The 25,145-nt window shown below is 44.3% G+C and overlaps 1 protein-coding gene and 1 pseudogene across 3 annotated transcripts in view; one reads left to right on the top strand and one right to left on the bottom strand.

Annotated features, from left to right (window-relative positions):
* PXN (paxillin) overlaps positions 1-25,145 on the top strand; it is a 64,616-nt gene that overhangs the window by 27,155 nt on the left and 12,316 nt on the right. The window contains exons 2-10 of one of the 3 annotated variants that reach the window (XM_028709272.2): positions 9,564-9,790; positions 12,436-12,533; positions 13,638-13,777; positions 14,378-14,579; positions 15,964-16,099; positions 18,435-19,421; positions 20,591-20,857; positions 21,796-22,170; positions 23,049-23,117. In XM_028709272.2, coding sequence (XP_028565105.2) covers positions 9,564-9,790; positions 12,436-12,533; positions 13,638-13,777; positions 14,378-14,579; positions 15,964-16,099; positions 18,435-19,421; positions 20,591-20,857; positions 21,796-22,170; positions 23,049-23,117 — 2,501 coding nt within the window. The remainder of the gene's footprint in view (positions 1-9,563; positions 9,791-12,435; positions 12,534-13,637; positions 13,778-14,377; positions 14,580-15,963; positions 16,100-18,434; positions 19,422-20,590; positions 20,858-21,795; positions 22,171-23,048; positions 23,118-25,145) is intronic. The other 2 variants (XM_077920752.1, XM_028709269.2) reach the window with 2 other exon arrangements.
* LOC114586195 (protein S100-A6 pseudogene) lies at positions 24,753-25,075 on the bottom strand (annotated as a pseudogene).

Genomic DNA, 25,145 nt, shown 5'->3' with positions numbered 1-25,145 from the left:
AAACTTGTAGAAGCCTGGTATATTTCCACTTTCTGTTCCCCCTGTATTCCACAACACATAAGAAGAACCCTATTGGATCAGACTACAGATCAATCAAATGCTTGTTGGTAGGGCTGGGTGATATATGGATATATTGTCCTAAACCAACTTGAAGTCCATATCTTGATATTGGTTTCATAATTTTTGACCTGGCAAAATATTGCAAATCATATGCAAAAATCACAATGAGTGAAAAAAGGTGAAGGCAGCCAGTGCTTCTGCAGCTCTTGTTAACACTGCTGGCTCTGCAATCCCCTACCTCCTCCAGTGGGCAGTGAATCACAAGAGCAGGTACTGGAACAAATCACGATGTGGGGAAAACTGTGAAACCAGCCAATGCCTCTACATACATAGCTGTCAACTTTTCCCTTTTCTTGCAAGGAATCCTATTTGGAATAAGGGAATTTCCCTTAATAAAAGGGAAACGTTGACAGCTATGCTCTACATAGCTCCATCCTTATTTCAGTTATTGTGATATATTGGTATATTTAGCTGGTGATATATCACAGTGTTGAAAATCAGATATCGCCTAGCTCTACTTGTTTGCCACACTGTTCAGTTAGATGCAGAACCCAAACACAAGAACACTTTTCCAGCTACTGGTCTTCAGTGGTATATTGTCTCTAAACCTCGTGGTCGCATATAGTATAATGACTACTGTCATTAATAGACTTCTACTCCATGAATTTGTCTCTGACGCTTTTAAAGCAATCCAAGTCTGGTGGATATCACCATCTACCCACCACAAGTGGACAATGCTACACTATGCATGTGAAGTGTGTGGCCTCCAGTCATGTGATCTGGTCTCCCTGGGGTTTGGGTTGACATCATCCATTCTCCCTCCCACCCCTCCAGGCATATCCTTTGATAATGTGTGGGGCTCTTCCTGGAGCATTAACAAAATAATTGTTGGAGTGAATTGAGTTGACAGCTAGGTATGCACGCAGCCTGAAACTCCTCTTATCTGTTTCTGTAAATGATGGGTGGAGGAATATGGTTAATGTGGGAGGGGGCAATTTCCAGCATTTTTGTGTGAGTAAGACAATGGCTTTATGTTATAAGCCAGCTGAGTGGGTAGGAGGCAGACAGCTTATTATTTATGCTGGCTGAGCCTGTGCAGTGTAGGGTGGGCTCCATTATGCTCCTTCATTGCACTCATCTTGTCCTTCAAGGGCATTCCAAGGATGCATAGGAGGTTTCTGCTCTGGGGCGGGAGTTTAAAACACTGTAGCAAGTGCAGTCTCCAAGCTGTGTGTCAGCATAAAGGCAAACCACCCCTTTACAGTCATGCCTCATGTTGTGTCCGCTTCAGGTTGTGTGTTTTCGTGTTGCGTCCTGCAGCATCCCGGAAGTACCAGAACGGGTTACTTCTGGGTTCCACCGCTTGTGCATGCGCAGAAGTGCAAAATCGCACTGTACGCATGTGCATATGCACGCGTCAGTTCCATGTTACGGATGGGCCTCCGGAATGGATCATGTCCGTAATACGAGGTTCCACTGTAGTAGTGTTTTACCTAAAGGCTCCTGGAGAAACATAATTATCTGAAAGGGTCCACGTAGCCTGGAGTCAGTTATCCATTAAAATGGTCTAGAAACAGCAGCTAATGCAGAATGTATTGGCTATCTAAATTACTAACTTGGACAGAATATTGCAATTATATCACGCATGTGCTATACCAGCTTCAGTGGTCCTCTGTTTCTTAGTCCAATTCTGAGTGCTGGTCTTGGTCTTGGTTCATGGCTTAGGACCAGGGCAACTACGTGCCTACCCATATGTTAAAACTTTCAGTAGAGGATCTTCTGTGGCTGCCCTGCAGGGAGATGTCTTGTGTGCCCGGACCAAGCATCACTGTCCCTTCGCATTAGGCTAGGCTCTCCCTTTTGAGTCCTGTAGAAGGCGCCATTCAAAAGGTAGTCAGTACATTCTGGGAGCCTCCCATAAACACAAACACATATACAGTGGTACCTCAGTTTACAAACTTAATCTGTTCTGGAAGTCCGTTCTTAAACCGAAACCGTTCTTAAACTGAGGCACACTTTCCCTAATGAAACCTCCTGCCACCGGTACCCTTCCACCATTCGGCTTCCATTCTTGGACCATGGTAAAGTTTGCAAACCAGGACACTACTTCCGGTTTTGCAGAGTTCGTAAACCGAATAGTTCGTAAACAGTGCTGTTCTTAAACTGAGGTACTACTGTATATCTATCTATAAAGGTAAGATGAGAGGAGGGCAAAAAGTCCTTGAATTTCTTTATCTTTTTATTAACCTTCATGTAAATCCTCTACATCTACAGAGTACAATATAGTATGTGTGTCTCTTGCATGCTATTGCATGCTGCATAGGGTCATTCTTCAGAGAACTGGTCTGTAAATGTTGCTAATAATTTGTTAGAAATGAAATAGCTGTCATTGGCACTATTTTTCTCTGTGTTTGGCTTCACTGCTTTTATAGAGAAATCTGGGAAATGTAGGAAAACGCCTTTTCCTTGCTTATTCTGCCTAAGGTGCCTGCATTCTTGGCTGGCAAGAACCAACATGCAAGGATCACTGAAAAGCCTGCAGCGAAGTGCCTAGAATGAATGAGCTCTTCCCCTGTCTGATATGAGGGAATGTGTGCAACTAGGAACATAGTGAAGGAATGTTTACTGTATAACTTGGGGTCACTTGTGGAGTTTAAGAAAGGCATCTCTTACTTCACCTGAAACTTGTTCCCCCACATTTTTGTAACATGCCCTTGTTTATAGGGATGGTTTTATGCCAGGCGCAGCACTATTTCACAACTTTCCCACTGTATGGTCAGCCAGATACATTGTTCTATGACAATGGTAGAATCTGCTTCATGGTACATGAAACATATATTGCACCTGCTACCAGAACCCTAGCATTTCCTGGATATTATCTGGAGGTAGCTCAATTGCATATTGATTTTGTATGGTTGAGCAACATCCGGTTCAAAGACTAGGAGCCGGCAAGAACAAATAAACTCAGACTTTAAACAAGGCGGCCAGGCTCCATGCTCAGTCAGTCATGTAATGCTCTGGATTACCTTTTGTCTATCACTGCCTCTCATGGTCAGTTCTCTTTCTCTGTAAAAGAGAAAAAAATCACTGACCCACCTTGGGGTTATGAGAATAAATAGGAATTGTACTTAATATATTTCCCATGCAAAAAAATTATATAGAAATTATTGCTGCAATAAAAGATTAATTTCATAATGGTGGGATAAATTAAGGTCTAGATGCTTGGGCAGAGGCATATTTTTGGGGATATTTTGCTCATCAAAACCTTTTATCAGGAAAACCTCTAAGCCATTATTGCTTTAATGATATGGGAAATATAAACGCTTTCAAAATAAATGGGGGGATATCATCACCAAACCAATCTATATTGTGCTGAAAAATGTGCAAATGCACAGAACTCTTTATTTGGTTAAGCAAACTGGTCTGCATTTCCTACAAGCATTTTCAGAGTTAGCCTAACTTTGTCATTTGTGGATCCATACATGGCTGATGTTGTGGAGTTTTTTTTTAAAAGGTTTGGCTGCAGCCTATGACCTAGCATAGCTAGAATTTGCATTTGATCCAGGTAATTTGCCCCTGTTGGCACTGGTTGTCTGTCCTTCAGCTGCCGTGCCTGTGTTGCTGCATATTTTCTTCTCATAGTGAACACAGACTATATCAGTTGGCTCCTTCAGGACTATAACATTGTAGTCACTGGTTATGCTTCAGCATAATTTGTCACTAGCCCTTTTGATCAGATCCCACGTGAGAGATCAGCACCCAGTATTTCTTCTATCCTCTTTTACTTCCTATTCCTCAAACAGTGGAGCATGCTGCTAAAGTCAGGAAGGCAAAGGATGTGGGGTGGAGGAAGTTAATGAATAAACCTGTGATCTCCGCCACTTAACTGTTTCATAGGCTGGGCTTTCAGTGTTCACTTAGAAACCTCCCCTGCTTTACTTTGCCTGCATGCCAGATTGCCAAGACCAAAGGAAGGAGATTTTCTCTTCAGTGGAAAACATGTTGCTTAAGAATCCATCTTTGCTCGCCACACTTTTCTACTGGCTGAGTTTGCAGATCTAGCTTTGTTTCTGGCTGAAGACCATTACTTTGCATTTGTTTGGAACACAAACTAGTCTAGGTTGCCATGTGGCCTAAATCCTACTACACCAAAAACCCTCTACAGTACTTTTTTATTTACATAGAGTTGCATCCAATAATAGCCATACATAAAGTACATCCAGTGAGATTAATGGACTTGGCAAAATTAGATCCACCAATCTCAATAAGTCAAGTCTGAATAAAACTTACTTGGAAGCAACCATATATATATATATATATATATATATATATATATATATAATCATTTGCACAAGTCATTTACATTTACATTTAAATTATATAAATCCAATAAAATAAAACAATCCTTCAAACTCATAACAAATCACTGAAGAACAGTTACTAATAGCATTAGCAGTCAGGCCTTCTGTTCCAAACCCCTGCTTAGAGAATTGCCTTCACTAGCTACCTTAAAGTATAAAAGATGTGTCAGTAGGGAGGAAGTTCCCTCCTTTTTAAGCTGCAACTTAAAAAGCTGCTTCCCAGGCCCCCACAGTACTTACTTTATACTGTACTGAGGAGGAACCACCAGGAGGGCCTCATCTGTTGATCTTGGAGCTTACCTAGCTACCTACACAGAATGCCTGTTTAGAGATGGTGCCTCTTAAGGGTCGCAGCTGTGCCCCCTAACTTTTACTATATAATGCATGTTCACAACTGCCTTTTAAGCAATAGTCATTTCTTGCCCACCACATTAACTTAAGCAGTAAATTCTAATTTTCTATACTGGGGAAAAAACATTATACGTTACCCTTTGGACTCTGAGAATTGCAGCAGTATCACCCAAAGCTATTGATAAGGCACTGCACCCTTCACAAATCATTCATGAACAAATGTGGAAAATTTGGTAAATAACTTTTTGAAAAAAAAGTTAGGGAGTCAAGCAAATTGTCTATTGTACATCACTTCCAGTTCCAAGCAAGCCTGTGTGACGTATTACGGAGTCATTAATCACTAAAAAGGTCAAAGCAAAGCAGTGTCAATCGCCAGAGTTCATCATATGTCAAGTACTTCTTAGTAAGAGCTTGGGTCACATCCGTGCCATACATTTAAAGCAAATGGCTCCCCCCCCCCCCCGAATCCTGGGAGCTGTAGTGGACACCTTACAGAGCCACAGTTCCCAGCACCCTTAAGAAAAACAGTTCCCAGGATTCTTTGGGGTGGGGGTGGGTGGGGAGTGTGCATGCTTCAAATGTATGGTGTTGTGACCATGGTCTCAACAGATGTTGGCTATGTTTTTACTGCTAAGACAGCTGTTCCTCTTTGATTTACCTCTCACTGAAAGGGGAAAAAAAGCAACTGTCCAATAATGAAGACTTGTGTTGAATATGTGGGATACTGTATTTGAAAAGGGCACTCCATCTGACTACAGTATTTTATGCCCAGGAAGACAGAAATAGTTGCAGTTTATTCCAGAATTCTTATCTTTCAGGCACCCTAGAAGGGAACAGTGCATAAAACTGCCATAGAGGTGTGTCCAGCTGTAGCTGCAGCAGAAACCTAACAATGTGAACAAACACTCACTGGGAACTAAGTTTCATCCTTTTCAGAGACAATATTAAGCATTTGTTTAAAAAATAAGGGAAAAGGGCAGTGGAGTGGGAAAATGTGCCTGCATCAACAAGACTGCATACAGGCCAGGCAACTCCATTCCCCTCTTTCTCTGGACTGTTGACCTTTGCAATTGAGAATTCCTCCTTCGGTAATTCACAGAGTGGGGTGTGCGTGTGAGAGAGCGCATGAGCGCAAGAAAACATGATTTGATAATCATTTCACGAGGAAAGTTTTTGTCATTCAGAGCCACACCTTCTCTGATAGAGCTTGAATCATAAACTGTGTACACACAGTCACACATTCAAAGAGCAACAGTATTAGAACAACTGCAGCTTCTTGCCCTCTTCTCTGAGGTATGTATTCTGCGCCTTGGAAATCCTTGCTGCATATCGTGTTCCTTAAAAACAAGTCCTCTTTCTAGGCTGTGCTCCAGTTACGTACCCTGAGGGAACTGAGGGGTTCACAGATGACCTTAGAGTCCTTCTAAATAACTTGGAGCCCCTTTAGGCTTAGGTTATGTTCACTTGTCGTTAATATGAGGATGGCAGTAATTGTGTTAGCCTGGTTGTTTGAAAGGTATGTTGTGTACTGAGATGACCTCTTGTGGGGAAGGACTGTGGCTCAGTGGTAGAGCATCTGCTTTGCATGCAGAAGGTCTCAGGTTCATTCTCTGGCATCTCCAAGTAGGGCTGTGCATGTCTCCCATCTGAACCCCCAGAGAGCCTCTGCCAGTCAGTGTAGACAAGTCTGATAGTTGATCAACTGATAGTTGGCCTCTGTTTATGACTGTTTCCTATGTTTGTCTTACAGGCAAACACATTGACACCAACATGTAAAAATGCCTGTGTACAGTGGTACCTCGGGTTACAGACACTTCAGGTTACAGTCTCTGCTAACCCAGAAATAGTACCTCGGGTTAAGAACTTTGCTTCAGGATGAGAACAGAAATTGCGTGGCGGCAGCACAGTGGCAGCGGGAGGCCCCATTAGCTAAAGTGGTACCTCAGGTTAATAACAGTTTCAAGTTAAGAACGGACCTCCGGAATGAATTAAGTTCTTAACCTGAGGTACCACTGTATTTCTGATTTTTTTCCTTCACACACATGCAGCGTGTAGTTTATACAGGCAGTACTCCTTGCTCCCGAAGGGAGCGTTTTACTGTGTCCCTGGAGGCACTCTTTTAGTAATCTAATTAAAACAACGCCTACAATATCCTTGTCTTGAAAGACATGCAGGGTGCTCAGATGTTACTTCACCACTCTTTGCTATACATGGCAAGATTTTATATGTGGGCTGAAGCCTTGAGTTGGTGTATACTTTAAAGAAGAATTTAATAACCTGTGACAACTTCATCAGACGAGCTGGTATATTTATTCACCAATGTGTTATTCACCTAGAAATGAATCCGTAGGTTGCAGGGTCCTCCAACCATCAACTTACTTGTTTATTGAAATCTCTTTTAGAGAGAGCCAAGGGAGATAAATAAAGCATGCAAAAGCAGATACCCCATTGCAAAATCTCTTTGTCTGAGTGTTCAGTTTTGTATGCAGTACAGAGACATGGGTATGCAGTGTTGAGGCACTCTCCTGATCTGGCCACGTAGGTGTGTGTATGCTGAGTATCGTCTTCATAATTGGGTGAAGAATAACCTAAGAGGGCAATAATGTTTTTTCTTCCAACTCTGAACATCTAAAGATTGCTTTATGCACAGCATCTTTCGTTAATAGGTGCTATTTCTGCATAGGAAATTGCACATAGACCTTAACAAGTGATGAACTTTCCATCTGCTATGTATAGCAAAATACATGTATGCCGACATCACATGCAGTTTTGTGCCCATAGTTTCCTTTATGGCTGTGATAGCAACATAAGAGGGAGTTCATAATCAAAATGTCCAGAAATTTGAGTTCATATGGGGACTTCCGAGCAGCTTCTGAAGCCAGCCAGAGTGAACTGCTCCGGGTTGCTGAGACTGCCGCTGCTGCGTTTCCCAGGGACATTAGATGAAATCCGGGGACATTCCGGGGATGCAATTTGTCTGGGGACTTATTCGCAAATCCTGGGACTGTCCCCGGGAAACAGGGGCGTGTGGTAACCCTAAGAGTCCCCTAATTGTTCCCTAGGACTTCCTTCTCAAAGCCTGGGAAGCTTCTGCTCGGCTTAGGAAGGAAGGTGCAATGCTCCGATGGGTCCAAGAACCCTCCCTCCACCTTCCCAAAGCCCAGGAAGCTTTGGGAAGGAGGCAGGAGAGCTCCAGTATCCTGTCAGGGGCCTGGTACCTTCTTCCAAAAGCCTTGGAAACTTAGGGAGGGAGGTGATTCTCACAGGCATTATGTGGCTCCCCACCCCCATCGCCCTCGCTAGCTGGCACCTCTGATCCTACAAAAAAAATCACCACATGCCATTGATAGTTAGGCAGACACTGCCCTAGAAACACAGCTGGAAAATGAGCTTTGTGTGACTCAAAAGCTTACTTCTCTTTTTGAAACCTTAACTGGTCTATTGATAGCGTATTGTCTGGTTTGCCTTCAACCTTTCCTGTGCTCCATTTCTCTTTGAGAGTAGCCTGACTTGGCAAATGTCATCCATTGTTCTTTTCCTTGAAGCGTCTTTTTACAGCGACTCTGGCTGGGATTCACTGCAAGTTGCTGTAGCTTGTTATGCTGCAGACAAAACCTCTCATCTGTTGCACAGTTTCGCTTCTTGCACTTTTCTTCCTCCCTTACTAAGCAAGGACAGGCTGTGCTAGCTTAAGTATCCAGATTTCTCCCTGCCCCAGTTTCCCTCTGCCTTTTTTGAAGGTGCATTTTTATCTGGGAGAGGCTTTTCCTCCCCTTCAGGAATTTGCGATCTGACTCAGCATGTTGAAAGCTATTTGCAGGAGGCACAATTGCATTTACCTGGCAGGGAACTGATCTCGTGTTAACTCTTTGCACCTGGGAAGCAAGTTTGTGGGCCGACAGAGTCCTCTCCTAGATGTCTTTGGATTTTGAGGAAGAAAAATCTTTCCTGAGATCTCTGCTTTGCACAAGGCAGTGCTTGTGGCCACGTTTTGAATGAGTTCATGACACAGAACTAGTAATTAGTCTGCTTCAGACTTTGGTGGGTTTGTCTCAGAGAGAGGCCTGCTTAGGTTTCTCTTTAGCAAAGCTGTAGGGGCTGAGGAGTCATTACTATCTGGCTTTTCTTTGGATCTTCAGGGTGCTTTGTTGTTGCTATCACCTGCTGTAGTGTCTTGGTCTGTTTACTTTTTTGTAAAGGTAAGGAAGGTTTTATTAATTGTGTTGGTGCTGTGCTGGAAAGAACAGATTTCTAGAGACTTCGTTTCTGACAGTATAGTGAAGCTCGTTGAAGGGCTTCATTCAGGACAGCGATGCCTGTTGAATTGGCTGGGAGGAGTGAAAGAAAGTGTGTAGGCCCAGAGGAATGTTTTTCAGTCTGAGGGCTGCATTCCCTTCTAGGAGACCTTGTGGGGGCTGCAGTGGTGGGCAGGGCTGCAGGCAAGACAGAGCAATAGAAGGCTTCGTTCTAGCCATGCAAAAAATGAGGTTTCTGCGTACACACACACACACCCCTGCCCAAATCACACATGCATGTACCTTTCACTCCTGGTGAGCAAGATGCATTATCACCATTCAAGTACGCATTCTAGCCAGCAAAAGCACCAGAGAAGGGCTTGGAACAGGGCCAATGAGGTGGGTGGCTTGGAATTGGGACATGGCCAGGTTGGTCCTGAGAGTCAGATAAAGAGGCCTAGAGGGCTTTGTTTGGCCCCCAGACATGAGGTTCTCTACCCCTAATATAGACAAAACCCTCCTTTTCTAATTCTCCTCTTGTATGTCTTCTGTGCAGACGCATTGTTAGCAGACCTGGAATCCACTACCTCTCACATCTCCAAGCGACCAGTCTTCCTGTCAGAGGAAACATCTTACTCGTATCCAACTGGAAATCATACGTACCAGGAAATCACTATACCTCCTCCGGTGCCACCCCCTCCTTCTAATGAGGCCTTGAATGGGACTGTAAGTGAACCTTTAGACCAGTGGCAGCTCAGCATCCCCAGAAATATTCACCAGCAGGTAATTTTGCTTGTCTGTCTTAGTTATGCTCATGGAACTGAGGGAGCCAGTTGTTGGTGTGTTGTGGAGCAACTTATTGTCTGTTAAAATATTTGTATCCCATATTTCCGCTCAGAGCTGGTTTATGGCCATATTGATAAAAGCATTTGCTCTAATAACATAACATGAAAACTTTACTGCCAAGAACTGAAAATAAATGGCTAGTGATTGTTTAATGCTTCCATTTGGGATTGGACGCTTCCTCGTTTAATTGGAAGAAGCCTCCTCTGGCCAGCGATCTTCACATTGTGCTTGTTACCAGCTCAGTTTAAATGCTTACATGGAAACTGACTCTCCCCTCCCCACATAGCTCTGAGTAAACATGGCAGTACTCAGCTTTAGCTGGCAGCATAATGTGAAGATTGCTCAATTTTTCTTTCAGTCTGTAAAGCTAGACCTGAAGGTTCACGCCCTGAAAACACTACTCACAGTCTCCTCACCAGTGCCCTGTCTGAAGCCACAGTGGAATGATGCAGATCTTAATCAGTCACCTTGGGGCTTTTGGAAAAGAGATTGTAGTTTTGTAGATCACAGGTATATGAGCCATAGATCAGATTGGAGGAAGCATGAAATGTGTTTCTGGAGGGGGGTGAAGGCTAGCTCTAGGGAGAACAATTTGTTACCAGGTTGCATCCTGTTTGTTCCACATTCCAAGATCCCAGTCATGCATTGCATGTAAGTAGAGGGTGAGCTCTCAAAACTGTTTGGGCCTGTTCAAATGCGGAAGTGGCAACTTTTTGTAAAACTGGGGAGTGGGGGAGAGTAGTTTTCTTGCATGATCTGATTTTGTGTAGATATGTTTTGGAGGAAAGTCACTGTTCTAACAGCTGTACAAGTTGGGTTGTGAGCCTGAGTGAGCAGCTGGCTCAAGGCCATCCAATTTGTGTATATTCCTGAGGAAATAAGTGAACTGTAACTATTGCTACTTTATAAAATAAAAGGTGCTAGGGTTTGATCTGGAAGCCTGTGTGTTAGGGGTAAACTGTGATTTGCTTCCTTGTTACTTTGCATGTTCCAAAGGCTGAATTCACAATGGGTTCTTGGGGTTAAGCTGCAGCTCAGACTAATCTGCAAACCCAAATGCTAAGACCAGCAGATTTAACTGAACCCCATTGCTTTGCATGCACCCTGAATTGTTTTTGTTTTGTTTGTTTACAGCAAGGCTGGGGAACCCTTGGCCTCCAGACATTGTTGGACTACAGCTCCCATCATCCCTCACCCATTGCCTACACTGGTGGGAGCTGATGAGAGTTGAAGTCCAACAACATCTGGAGGGCTAAAGGTTCCCCAGCCTTGCTTTATTAGTACAACTAAAGAATAAAGTGTGCATTATGTGGAGCTCCATGTATCTCTCTCCTGACGGTTGAAGGAAAAGGAACATCTGGGGGCTGCATTTGGGAGCTGAAAAAGGGGCTGCTTATTCCTTTCCAGCTTATTCTGCTTTGTGTCCCCCCCCCCCTTGCCCGCCCCTAGACAGCCTCTCCTCAAGCTGCTTTTCTTGGGGGTGGGAAGAGCACATGGGAGAAGAATATTCTGAGAGAGGCAGCAATCAACAGGAAAGGGTTAAGGGCCTACTTGCCATTCCTTGGCCTTTGATTTCAGTCTTCAGTGGCAGCTTTTCATTTTTAAAAAAAATGTCAGGGAGAGCTCCATATGAAACCTGATTTTTACTCTGACGGTGTGCTGTCAGCCACCCAAATTCATCATTGGCTATGAACATACTAGCTGACCTTAAGTAGTCCACTACCTGCCAACCTTTCCCTCACCATCATCTGCACTAGGGATTTTAATGGTGGCTTGCAGTGAAGATTACGGTGACCATGGTTGTGTTTCCATTGCAGTGCTAAGCCATAAATCCGAGACTCAGATCTTAGCCATATACTTCCTATTATGTTCAGATCTGGAAACTATGGTCAGTGGCTTCCAAACAAATTCAGGTTTTAAGCCAGTTTCAAACTGTGGCTTCATATCCTGGCTTGTTCTGACCATAGTGTCTGAGTGCTCATATAACAGGAAGGGAGGCGCAAAGACACAGGAGAAGGGTTGTCTGCAAGTGCAGTCTTCTCATTTTGACTTAGTTTTGTGTGTTAATGTGACAATTTTATAGGATGGGGTGGGGAACCTCATACCCAGCGGCTGACAGTGGCTCTCCAGGTCTCTCTGTCTGGCCCTTGGAACTCTTCCCCAGGCCACACCCATCCCCTCCTCTACTTTGCACTCCAAGTGTTTCTGCCTTTTGCTTGTCTGGAAGAAATATAGAGAGGGTTGTGTACAGTGTGTGTAGAAAGCAGCCTACTGTGCAGAGGTAAAATTGACATTTTTTGCTGTCCCCACTTTTGACTCTGGCCCTGTCCACCACTGACTTGAGGCCCTCAGAAAGTTGTACATGTGGCCCTCAGGTTGAAAAAGGTTCCTCAGCCCTCATTCAGTGCTTTGAATTTGAAAAAGGACTACCTACTTGTGCTAAGATCCATGTGCAGCTCAGTAGTTGGGTGAAAGTCTCTTGCACAGAGCTGGTTTTGGAACAGAGGTTTTGACTCATATACATTCTCTCTGTCTCTCTCCTAATAAATTTAAATGAAATGTGCAAATGGTTTTTTCTGCAGCCACAGTCCCAGTCTCCTGTGTGCAGCTCCAGCACTTCGGTGTCCAGAGAGTGTGCCATCTCTCCTTCACGTGTAAGCGAAGAGGAGCACGTCTACAGGTAGCCCACTATTCCCATGCTTACTCTCCCAAATCCCCCCTACACTCAGAAGCTTATGGTGAAGCCAGGAGCTGGTTCCGCTTGTGGTGGTCGCAAAAATATTGGGCACCCATGTTGATACCACTTCCTGTTTCACTTCAGAGCTAGTTCTTGGGGATCTTTTCCTACTGCCTTTGTGGAATAACATTCCGTAAACAGGATTTTGAGGTGGCAAAATGCAGTTAACTTTCTCTAGCACAGCGGAGTTAGGAGATCAGGATTTTTATTTTCTGCTTTGCCATTCATTTTCGATCTGCCTTCGGTAATTTGGTTTTGATCACTGTATCTCCAGCTGTAAAATGGAGATTTGGGTGGCTGTCATTCCCAATCAAAGTTATTTTAAAATCTGTAAAACAAAAACACTATTTAAGCCAATCTAGCAAAATGCCACCAAGGCATCTCAGACTGCATCATAAATTGAAGCTCTTTGTGTGTGTGTGTGTGTGTGTGAGAGAGAGAGAGAGAGAGAGAGAGAGAGAAGGAAGGAAGGAAGGAAGGAAGGAAGGAAGGAAGGAAGGGAAGAAAGAGAAAGAAAGTAAGTAAGTTCAGGAATATGCAGCTAACTGCAGCTCCATGGTGATGGTTCTTAGAGGCTAGAGTGCCTCTTTAAGGTGCATTGCAAACAAAGGTGGCGGGGAGGAGCTTGGATGGATGCTGGCAAGAAAAATTACATGTACTTAGGTTTTAATTCCCTTGTACCATAAAGACAAGTGAATTAAGCTGTACACTCCCTCACCCCCAGTAGGTTTTGGGGAGAGAAATAAGAGAGGGCTCCACATCAGGTATATTCTGGGGAAGGGCTATAACTTTGCGGTGGAGCCCATGCTTTGCATGTGGAACTCTAGATGCATCAGCCCTCGTTGTTGCCAACTCAACAGTAAAACCACAAATGGGATGCAAATAAGCCATTTGGGGTTTATCACTTTTGATGACTTGGAACTGCGTTTATATAGAAGTAAAAACAGCAGCAACCATCCCTGCAAACCTATAATGCAAGTAACTTAACAAGGTTTAATAAGAAGATCTGTGATCAATTCACTTTCCTTTTGATCCCTTGAACACCAGTTTCCCCAACAAGCAGAAGTCTGCAGAACCATCTCCCACCCTGATGAGCTCTTCGCTAGGCAATAACCTGTCAGAACTGGACCGACTGCTACTGGAACTGAATGCCGTTCAGCACAACCCTCCCAGCGGCTATGCACCAGGTAGGAAGCAATAGCTCTGGCAGCACAGGACAACCATAGGTAAATTTGATGGCGGGAGTCAAATTCCTGTCCCCTGATCCTGGATCTGTTGCCTGCCCCATGCACATGCTGCGCTCTGACTCCCAGTGTAACTGAGATGCCTGCAGACACACATTTTGGTGGTCCCGAAGTAGCCCTTAAGTTATAATTTGAGGAATTAAAGTACAGGGAACTGAAGTGCCACATAATATTCATTCTGCACTTGTAGCAAATGGGTCTTTTAGCATGACAATACCTATAATTTGGAGCTCCCTTCCTATTTACACCAGGCAGATGCTTTTATTGTACTTTTTTGCTGCCTACTGAAAACATTTTCTTTAAGCAAAGCCTATCCAGACACAGAAAATGCTGACATGTTCTTTAATCTCTCTAAAGTTGATCTGAATTATCTTTAGATATCTTCTTTGATTGCTTGTTTTTTAAGCTGGTTGTTTCCCCCCTCGATAATTTTTCTGGTAAACCATTTAGAGGTTGGTTCTATTACAAGCAAGCAAGCGTGCATTTCCTTTTGAATAAATAAAATGAATAAAAAACATTTGCCTGTGTCTTTCTGCTTATAAGATGAAGCCACTAGGAGCCCTTCATTGCCTGGTGGGACTGGATCTCACTACGGTGTCCCTGAGAACACTACCTCTTTGAACACACAATCAGCAACCCCACCGAAGGAGAAGCCCAAGCGGAATGGAGGGCACGGCATTGAGGATGTGTGCCCTAGCGTGGAGAGCCTTTTGGATGAACTGGAAAGCTCTGTGCCCAGTCCAGTGTGAGTAACAACTTGACCACTTTCTCCCTTCCCACTATAATGCGGGGGCTCCCTGGGCGGTGCAGGAAGCAGTGGTGTCTCACGTCAGAGAATGCAATATGGGCCAGTTTCTGGTTCCTCAAAAGAGAAGGGGAACTTCTTTCCAAAGAAGAAATGGAAAACTGGGTCCCATGGGTTGTGTCAAGGGTCAACAAGTGCTCTCATAAGCAGAAGCAGCAAGGGTGAAAAGACGCAACCAGGGAACCGATTGGTGTGATTTTGCAGTTTACAAGAGTGGGTCTGAGAAAAAAGATAAAGAGTCTGACGACATTTAGAGGTCAATAGTGGAAGCTTAACTAGAGAGAGGAAAAAGGAAGCCAGTGTAGAGGAAAGGGGAGCATATTGTGTCAGCAGAATGGGTTAAGTAAGCTGCAGAATTCAAGAGGGAGGAAAGAGGTTTCTGAGAGGAAACCGGAAAGCTGAGAAGTGTTGCAGTAATCACTGCAAGCAAATAATGAGTGTGCTCGAGAGCATTACATCATTCAGGAAGAAGAAAAAGGTGGGCTTTGTACATGTTACAGAGCTGAAAGCAACAAGGTTCCGCAGCTATGACTGTTGAGAGAGTGGGAGAAAGAAAGAAAAAGAGAATTTTTAATTAAAGAGAGAGAAAATTTTAATTAATTAATTTTTAATTAATTAATTTTAATTAATTAAAAGATCAGGAGGCAGAGGCTTGAGGGCAGAGGAAACAATGGAAGTGTCTCTTAGAAGGCACTGTGTTTGAGAGAGAGAGTAGCTCTGTTTCAGTAATATACAGTAGCTCTCTTTCAACTTCCAGCATCTCCAGTTAGGGTTCGGAGAGACCTTGGAGAGCTGCTGCCAGTAGCTGGAGAGAGTACTGGGCTAGATGGACCCATGGTCTGACTCTGAACAAGGCAGCCTCCTATGAAAGGGAAGGGGCCATAGCTCAGTGATAGAGCTGCTGATTTGCATGCAGAAGGTCCCATGTTCAACCATTGGCATCTACAGGTAGGGCTGGGAGAAAACCTCGTCTAAAACCCACTGCCAATCCATGTTAGATGAACTAACTACTGAGTTAAATGAACCCAATGGTTTGACTTGGTATAAGGCAGCTTTGTGTATCCTCAAACCAGGCCCAGGTTCAACCGGATCTGAACGTAATGGATAGTTGTGCCCATGCATGCCTCAACAGGAGAGTGTACCTGTCTCCAAAAGGATCCACAGTTTTTATCTTCTGTGTGACAAGAGCCAGATACAAGCAGGAAGATTGTGGATAAAACAGTTTGGTGGGAGGCAGGGAGGAAGCCTTGCTGCGTGTCCTTGGGAAGAAATGGCCACCTCCCTCTTCTTAGCAGTGTGTGACTGTCTTCCGTCTTTCCCTTAGTCCAGCTATCACTGTGAATCAGGGTGAGATGAGCAGCCCCCAGCGGGTCACCTCCAGCCAGCAACAGACTCGCATATCTGCCTCATCAGCCACAAGAGAACTGGATGAGCTGATGGCTTCACTTTCTGACTTCAAGGTACCCAGTCAATACCATTCATTCCTTTCCCACTCACTTGTCGGTGTGTCGCCTCCACTTTTATTTTCCTGAACCCCTCTCCTCACCCTGCTGCATATAGGACCACCCCATTCCTCCTTTTGGTGTTCGTGTCTTAGAGCGAGCTCTACACTGGCGGCACATCTATTAAGACCCTGGACTTTTGGGTCTGCGATGCATGGATTCATTCTTGCCCTCATGTGGCATGCCTCACGTGCTGTACACAGCACTATCTTTTTATTCTACTGATTTCAGAACTGAGCTGTCTTTTCAAGGCAATACAGTTTCTTCAGTCACACATACCGTATACTATTTTGCACATCTCATGCATACCTTGCTAAATATGCAGGAACACTCAGCCCTGCCCCCTGTCCCCTCCCCAAATAAACCCAAAAGACAGGATGGGAGAGAAGAAATTCTGAGCAAGTGCGCTAATGTAAAACCAGAATTGGTTTTGTAACTTATTGTGTGTGTAACTTATGCAGTGCTTGATTGCAAAAAACCCAACAACCAGGAAGTCATTTTTAAAATAATAAAACAATTGGTAAAAACAGTAAAAAACAAATATTTTAAATATTTCAAAAAATAAAATCGGTGATAAACTAAAAATAGATTAAAATATATGTTAAGAAGAAACCACTAAGAATGGTATTTTTAATCTCTCCTACTCACAAGTAGATGGCAACCTTTAACATGCGTAGTTCAGCACAAAACCATGATAATGCCGTTGTGGGAGCATTCTGTTGAGTACCCAAAAGAATCTGTTAAGAAAAGTCTGGGATAGGACAGTTTCAATATGTGCAGTTTTCACCTGTTTGTGATCTTTTCCATGTTCACGTAGCAAACCTCCAGTTCTTCCTTTTTTGCTGATTAAAATTCAGTGAAAAATCCAAGGAAGTCGTAGGAGCGTTGTCCTTTTCTGTATTGATGAAAGAAAAACTTACTACAAGTTATGAGGTGTTAAATTCACATTTTACCCAGCAAATGGGGAGCAAGAACTACAACATATGTCATATAGGAACTTGCAGCTTTTGGGATGGAATGGCTCCTTGCCAAGAACAACATAGAGGAGACAGCCTGAGAAGTAGCAGAAGAGACAGACATGCCTGTTGGATAAGGGGTGGGGGAGAAGCCACACACACACACAGAGAAGAGGATAGGTTCAGGCTTCAAGAATAATACCATGAAAAGGACCCCTTCTTTGGTGAGAGGACCCTTTTTTCTGTGCTCTTGTGTGTCTTGCAACTAGCGTAGAAGAACAGCTGGGACAGCTTGGTGCTTTTTGTTGTTCTTGTTTCTTCTTTTTTTCAAAAAAAGAGATGCCCATTTTGTTGATAGATTAGTTTGGTTGCTGCTGTCCTCTGTGCCACTCCCCCTTCAGATTTAGAAAAGCAACAGCAACACTAACAGTAAAAACAGATATTTTAACTTAAAAGAATGATAATTGTAGCCCACTTGATTGTCACAAGAAATTCAGCATAACTAGCAAAATTAAAATAAGATATAAAATAGTCCATAATTGCAAACAAAATAAGATACAAAATAACCCATAACTGCAAACCTGAAAACTAAAAATATCTCTCTCCCCGCCCCTGTGTAAGCAATTATTTTTGAGAAGCTGAACTGTACATCTCTAGCCCCTTTTCTCTGTGCTTGTGGAGATGACAGCAAACATGCAGTACTAGTTAAAGAAATGGTTGAATTGCAGTCAATAAGTTTGTCAGATCTTCCCCTTCCTGAATGATGGGCATTCATTATTCCCTCTAAAGTTTGTTGTGCACGTGAGACTGAACATGTGGATTCAGAACAGAGCATTGTTGTTTGGTTTAAAGGGATGCAGTCTCTGGCCAGTATCTCTTTTCTTGTGGATCCAGTTGCATGTGGATGACCATGTCCCTAGAATCTTCTGTTGCAGGTCCTCCAAGCCTTCACTTTCATTGCTACCTGAGCAAGCAGTGGTGTGTCTGTGTGTGGTGGGGATTGTGGCATCTTGAGCAAGCTTGCGGCTCATGTGTCACAGTTATGTCAAGTGATTGTTGGCTTCCGGGTTGGTTTCTGGTATAACCGACTTGGGTGACCTAGTTCTGTGAAGAGGGGAGGACAGAGACAAAACAGTGCTTGCTGGCTGCCTATTGTAAGAAATCGCAGCACCCTTTCCAGATTTCCATTCTGCCTTCTTGTTCCTTCTGGCTAGCCTTAGGTTAGAGCCATTTTCCTTTTCCCCATCACTTCCCTACTCCTCCTTTCCCCTTCTTCCTCTTCCTTCAATTCTGTTTCCATCCTTTCTCCCCTCCCACATTTCTTTATCTTCTCACAGACCTCTTCTACCATATCACTGATCTCTGAACCCTCCCTGGAGCTACTTCCTGGCCCAGTTGGCTCAGATGCAGCCCATGTGCTTCCTAGTATATCTTTCCTGACTACCTCAAAGCAGCAAGCCATGGGCCACTCTGAGGGTGTTCTGTTCCCTCTGGCACCTCTCCCATTGGAGGTGCTCCATATTGAAGAGGAAAGCAACAGCCCAGTCACTGCTGTGATTCAAGAGCAATCTCTCATCACCCCTTCCAGACTCTGGACTGAGCCACTGCACCCAGAGACCTCTGCTACTCTCACAAGCTCGGACGGACCAAGCAGAGAGTCCACTTCCAATGTGAAACTTCTCTCATTTTCCAAGGCGGAGTCATTGCCCATTCATTCTGATGTAGGAACCCTGAATCAGAGGCTTGCAGAGCCAAAAGGACCTTGGAGGGATGAGCCGAGAGATGAAACCCAGGCTGCAACAATGCTTGTTTCAAACTCCTGCATAAGTAGCAAGGTGAAAGTGCCAGTGCCACAAGAGTTCGAACCTGTGTTTGATCCAACAGCTGATGCTCACAAAGGGATTGGCATCAACAAAGGAGCTTTGGATGATCTGAACAACTCTAAAGCACCTCACTTTGCACCAAGACTACAATCTGAGGGAGACGGCGTCGTGCCAACAATGCACAGACCTGGTCCTTTGAGCGTTGATCAATGGGAGAACTGTCCAGGTACCAGAAGCCACTTGGGCCAGAACATACTGCATGGTACTGAAGTCCAAGATCCAGCCAGGGCAAGCAGCTGTCCTGATGTTGCTGAGAAGAGGCAAGGTCCAGAGAGGATGCCTAGGAAAAACAGCCTTCAGAATGCTCCAACGGGTGAATGGAAAGAGCCACTCTCCTGCGTAGCAGCTGCTCCAGGGTCGACGGGAAATACATGGAAAGAGGAAATGGATCTGATTCCTTCTTGCAAGATTCCTGTGGAGAGGATTTCTACGTCAGGCCAGGCAGGCATCAAAGTGCATGTAGTGGCGAGTGAGCTAGTGTGGATTTCTTCTGCCGGTGCATCTCATTTGGCTGTGCATGGTGTGCTTTTGAGCCCTCTGAATTAAGCTGCTTTGCATGCTTCTCTGAAGTGAGACTTAGTAGCAGCTGCATGGGACTGTGAACTGGGAAAAGGCTGCAGGGAAACAACTTTTGTGGCAACCCTTTGCACGTTGGCCCCCATGCTCCCATAGGGTTGTGAAGACATACCAGCCACTTTCATCCCTCTTAGTAGTGGAAAGTGTGGCCTGGAGAGAGAGAGGGCCTTGGAAGCTTATAACAATTAGAGCTCAATGGATCTCTTCCTAACAGCCACCCACTTGCTAGATTGTTTTGCACAACTGGTGTGGTGGAACATTACCTATAAAAGGTCAAGCTACAAGAAAATCAAACCACCATAAACTAGACTGTTTTGATGCTGCATCTGTTCTCCTACCTATGGAATTATTATGAATATTATTAATTCTTAAATTTGTATACCGCCCTATACCCGCAGGTCTCAGGGAGGTTCACACCTTGATGAATCAGTACACCTTGATGCTCTCACTGAGCTGGCAGGGCGGGATAGTCCAGCGCCTCCATGAATTTACAGTGCTCTGTGCATGAAGATACTGCCATTGGTTGTGGTGTTTTAAAGCTGTTCCTAACACTTGATCTAGCACATTTGGCCTCGGAACATAGGACGCCACCTTACCATGAGTCAGGCCATTGGTCCAGTTAGCTCAGTATTGTCCATGCTGTCTAGCAAGAGCAGCTCTTCAGGGTGTCAGGCTTTTCCAGCCCTACCTGGATATGCTGGGGATTGAACCAGGGACCTTTTTGCATGCAGAGCATGTAAACTACTGAGCCATGGCCCTTCCCCTACTGCAACAAATTATTTGCTCTCTGTAATCAGTCCTGTTTGTTCAGCTGACATGGCTGACCTTGGAAGACCTAGCTCAAGGTTGACTTGCTGCTTGGGGATGGGCCAAAAGGATTTGTTGTTGTTTTCATCCCTCCCCTCGAAGAGGCAATGGCTGCTGTTTTTCCTGCTCCTGGTCACTAACCGTTCTTGAGCTTGAAGCGTGTGCATCCTGTGTTTTTGTTACCACTGCAGCTCTTGTACTGAAACTGCCATTTCCCTCCTGTTAAGATAAAATCTGTAATCAAGCAGACAAAAGAGACTTCCCACGTGCACCCGATGTGCCGCGATCTCTCGCCACGGCGCAAGCTGGGCCCAGCCATATTTCACAAGACGGTCTCCCAAGACCGCTTGATTGAGGAACTGCAAGACAGGTTGGGCATCAGCAAACCTGAACAGGAGGAGTGGAGAAGCCCAGACAACTGGATGACCGAGGGAGTCATCATTATCTCCAGGCCACAGAAGAAAGAGCAAGATGGTAGTCAGCAGGTAGAAAAGGTAGAGAGCGTAATGCCTTGTGGGTTTTCTTGTCTCTCCTCCAGGAGTCTCCTATCTGGTATATTGAAAATGGCTTAAAACACATCCGTACAGCACTTGTTAGCATGCCAAGTGTGGAGACGTAATCCACATCACCGAGACGCTCAGGAATTACCTTTCACCCTCTTGGTCCAAGAGAAGCAGCCAGCTGTGTAAGCTTCACAGCTTACTGTGTGCATCAACCATGCTGAATGCTCAGGGACTAGCTCAAGCTCAAGCTTCTGGAGTAGCAGATGAGCACATGCAATTCCTGAAATGAGAAAAGTACAGATATGCCATCGGAATGCTTATATGAGTAAGAATCTGCCCCTGACCACCAGTGTTTCGTTGAACACCAGGAGAAAGCAAGGGGATTCAAGATGGGTTTGTTGGCCAGATGATTAACAGCAAGGTCTTAGTGTGTCTTGAGTGTTAAACCTGCTGGAAACCTACTGGAGATTTACTTTTTGTCTAGATGACTCAGATCACCCTTACTGTTTTTCCATGCTGGCTTGTGACCTAGATCCCTCTAGTTGAACATGGGAACTTGCCTGTTTTCACTGGAAGGGATTTTAAATGAGGAGTGTGGGACCCTGGATTTATTAATTTTTGTTCTGTAGGTATGACACACTCAGAAGTAGAACAATATTCCAATTTTTTACTAAATGAAACATGATTTCATTGCCACATACGTTTCTGCAGATTGAAAGTCCATAAAGGCAGATTCTGGCTATTATTCCCCTTCATGTTTGATTATACTTGACTATTGCATTAGTTTTTTATAATTTCTGCTTGTTTTGCTCTACACTCAGGAGTGGGTCACTTCTTTCATTTCATGTTTTCTTCTCCTTGGTCTATGCAATTCCTCTGGACTAAGTGCCTCTGGACTTGTTTATGTTTTCTTCCTGCTTCCTTCCTAGGTTATTATTCCTGCAGAGTCACCCCTCCCTCTAAGAAGGACAATTGCTGTTCCACCCTCTCCCCCACCACAGTTTCCTAAAGATGTTTCAAAGGCCGCCTCTGTCAAGGCTGCCTTCTCTTCTCCTCTCCCTCACCCTCCGCCACCACCTCCTCCCTTGCCGCCGCCGCCACCATCTGTGCACGTCCCCCAGCTGCGCTATGTGCCATCAGCTCCACCTCCTCACCCTCTGCTCCAGTGGGAAATGCTTCTGGAGGAATGCCCCCCTTCCCAGGCACAGATCCCAGCAGAACCAGTTGAAGTGGCCTCTCCTCCCAAGATGGTGGTGTCAGTTGGTTGCCAAACGGATGAAGATTCATTCTTCCCACCAGATCAGGCATGGTCTCCTTTCTTTGGGCTCCTGACTTACTAGAATAGTGGCAATGTGAGCCCAGCAGATACAAGGTTGTTCATTTGGGGGGGGGGTCCTCTTAGACTGAATGTTTGGCCATAAGCTTATTCTAAGCTCACAGGGAAGAGCAACTATTTGGATGCTCAGGACAGAAAACACATTTTAGCTTTCATAGTGGTGCTAAGTACACATGAGTACACTCTGCCATGTGTGTGGAGTTGGGAGTAGTGCCACAAAGGGAATAGTGTGTGGCCCACATTGCGGGCAGCGGTTGGTTGAAGACTGAGCTAGATGCACGAAGCGGTCTGTGTAAGGCAGCTTACTATGTGTCCCTCTGTGGCCCATAGAAACTTATTGCACAAGCACTTTTCTTCTGACTTCATGAGCTGTTCAAGGGTTTTGGGAGCACCTGAGCTTTTCCTATGAATCCTCATGCTCCACGGTTTTAGTATGGTTGCATACTTGCTCCATGCTGGTGTTTTTATTTTTAAAAGTGCTGCAGAACCACCTGTATGCCACATAGCTGAGTGCTCAACTTTCTCCTTCAAGTGGCAATGATCCCAGGCAACGATCAGTTCACTGTAGAAAAAAGGCTGCACACAGGTTATGTGTGGTAAACCCACCTTATGTATAAAGCCGAGATAGACTTTCCTTATCTCACACACCTTTGTAATACATTAAATGGACAGCCATTATTTCCATTTTACAGATGCGAAGGTTTGGACTCTTTAGCCCTTCATGACTTAGCTAGGACTGGGGTGCAGGACTTTCCCTGAATCCACGTCCAGTGGCCTTTCTGCTGGCTTTCTCACATCACTGCAGCTTTCAGCCTGCTAGCACTCACTGTGAATTATGCTTTTCAGGTCTCGTATGCTCCACCTCCGGACTGGGGCTCCCAAGTTCTTGCCGTTCGTCCTCCCACACCTGAGAAGGCAGGGCATCCTCTCTCTCTTTTTTTCTGTAGCATGGCGTGTGGGAAACACTTCTCTTGGCATAGATTTGATTCTTGCATTGGTAGAATTGCAAGTTTTCCGCAGAAATGCAATTTTGTGCTTTTTCCTAAGGCTCAGCCTGCTTGTTTCTAATTAGTACAGGGAAGCAACAGTAGGTCTCTTGAAACCAGCATGATTTTTGAGAGCTTGTGGCATGATGTGTTCAAGGACGTGAATTTAGTGGCTGGAGAATGGAGAAGAAGCAACAAATGTTCATGCAGTTAACCAAGTAAAAAGTATGAATGTCTTTCCAGCATGTATTGAGCGAGGCATTTTTAAACAAGGTATCAAATGCTCAAATATATTTAACAATCCCAGGGAAGAGAATATATGTTTGTTAGGACTTGTCCTTTATTTTTTGCCGTGTTGCTTGTATATCACAAGAATAAAGTAGAATCATTTTCTGGGAGAACTGCATGCTGCGCCCCAGTCTTATCAATCACCAGTCACCTGTGGTGAGTAAAAACTGACCACAGGTTAAAAAAGCAGGAAAAGATGTGCAAAATCTGGCTTACTCTCTCTTCTTTCAGGCCATGACTAACTAACATGTGTGATCAGGTGGGCTAGTAAGAAACAAACAAACAAACAAACAGACTACTAATATTTGCAGACTTGCATGTAAACCTGTCATTCTAACCAAGTAAGTAAAAGGTCCAGGGGGGATAGTTTGAAAACATTTTATACAGCAACCTTTTTGGAGCTAAGCAGGTCTGAGCCCAATCAGTGTCTTGATGGGAGACTTGTATTTACAGCACCTTGATTTCATTCATGGAAGAATATGGTGTAGTGGTTAGAGTGTTGGGCTAGGACCTGGCAGACCTGGGTTGAAATCCCCACCCACTCATGAAGCTCACTGCGTGACTGTTGGCCTGTCACAATTTCTTAGCCTAACCTACCTCACAGGCTTATTGTGAGTATAAAATGGGACAGGGGATGCATGTCCTACCTTGAGCTCCCTGGAGGAAAAGTTAGATACCCAACATAATCAGTAATTAATAAATGTGGAATACAAATATAATAAATAAAAGTTCTGCTATGTAAATGACTAATACCTACTCTGTGTCCTTTGGCATCACACAGAGCAGCCTTCACCAACCTGATGTTCTCTAGATGCTTGATTAATTTATTTGTTTTATTAAATTTATATGCTGCCCTTTCCTCCGAAGTGGCAAACCCTTTCTGTAATAAGAATACAATTTAAAATAAAATAAAACCAAATTTAAAAATTGGTAAAACCGATAAAATATCAGAAGCAAATTTAAGAGATGATGGCATCTGGAGGACCCAAAGCTTCCCCATCTCTGCTTTAACCCTAGAAACGCAGAGCGAAGTTAGTGTGTACATGTGCAAGGATCAAAGGCTCTTGTAAGTGTGAGGTGTGACTTGTAGAACAGCACACGCTTCCCATCTGCCAACCCTCCCTGCACCCCATGTGTTAATTGGAACAGAAGGATTTACAGCAATAGACCATGTTTTGTTTTGTTTTTGTACAAAACTTAATTTTTTTTTGGACATGAAACCGCCTACAGAGGTATAATCCCGAACCACGACACCCCACCCCACCGGGGTATACATTTACGAACTCAAAGCTTCGTTGTAAATCATTGCCAGGGCACCCAAGAAAGTGACATATTCCTGGAAGTTCACCACTTGGTCCCCATTGCGGTCCAGATCTTTCATTAATGCATATATCTCTGCATCCTGCAGTTTCGGTCCAATGGTGATCTCCTTCTGTATCAGCTCCTTCAGTTCCTTCTTGCTTAGGGCGTTCTTATCGCCATCCTTGCCGGTGTAATTGTGGAAGGTGACAACCAGCATGCCAATAGCTTGGTCAAGAGGTGCCGCCATGGTGAGAGATCAGAAGCAAGATGGCCCAGTGCTGAGTGGCAGGAAGAGAAGTGGTCCACCAATAGACTGTGTTATAATCAAAAGTACACTGTGGTGTGACATCTCACGATCTTAAACCAA

This window comes from Podarcis muralis, chromosome 16, assembly GCF_964188315.1.
Source record: "Podarcis muralis chromosome 16, rPodMur119.hap1.1, whole genome shotgun sequence".
Classification (NCBI taxonomy): domain Eukaryota; kingdom Metazoa; phylum Chordata; class Lepidosauria; order Squamata; family Lacertidae; genus Podarcis; species Podarcis muralis.
The sequence above is the reverse complement of the archived record's forward strand: the minus strand, read 5'-3'. Positions and strand labels throughout refer to the sequence as shown.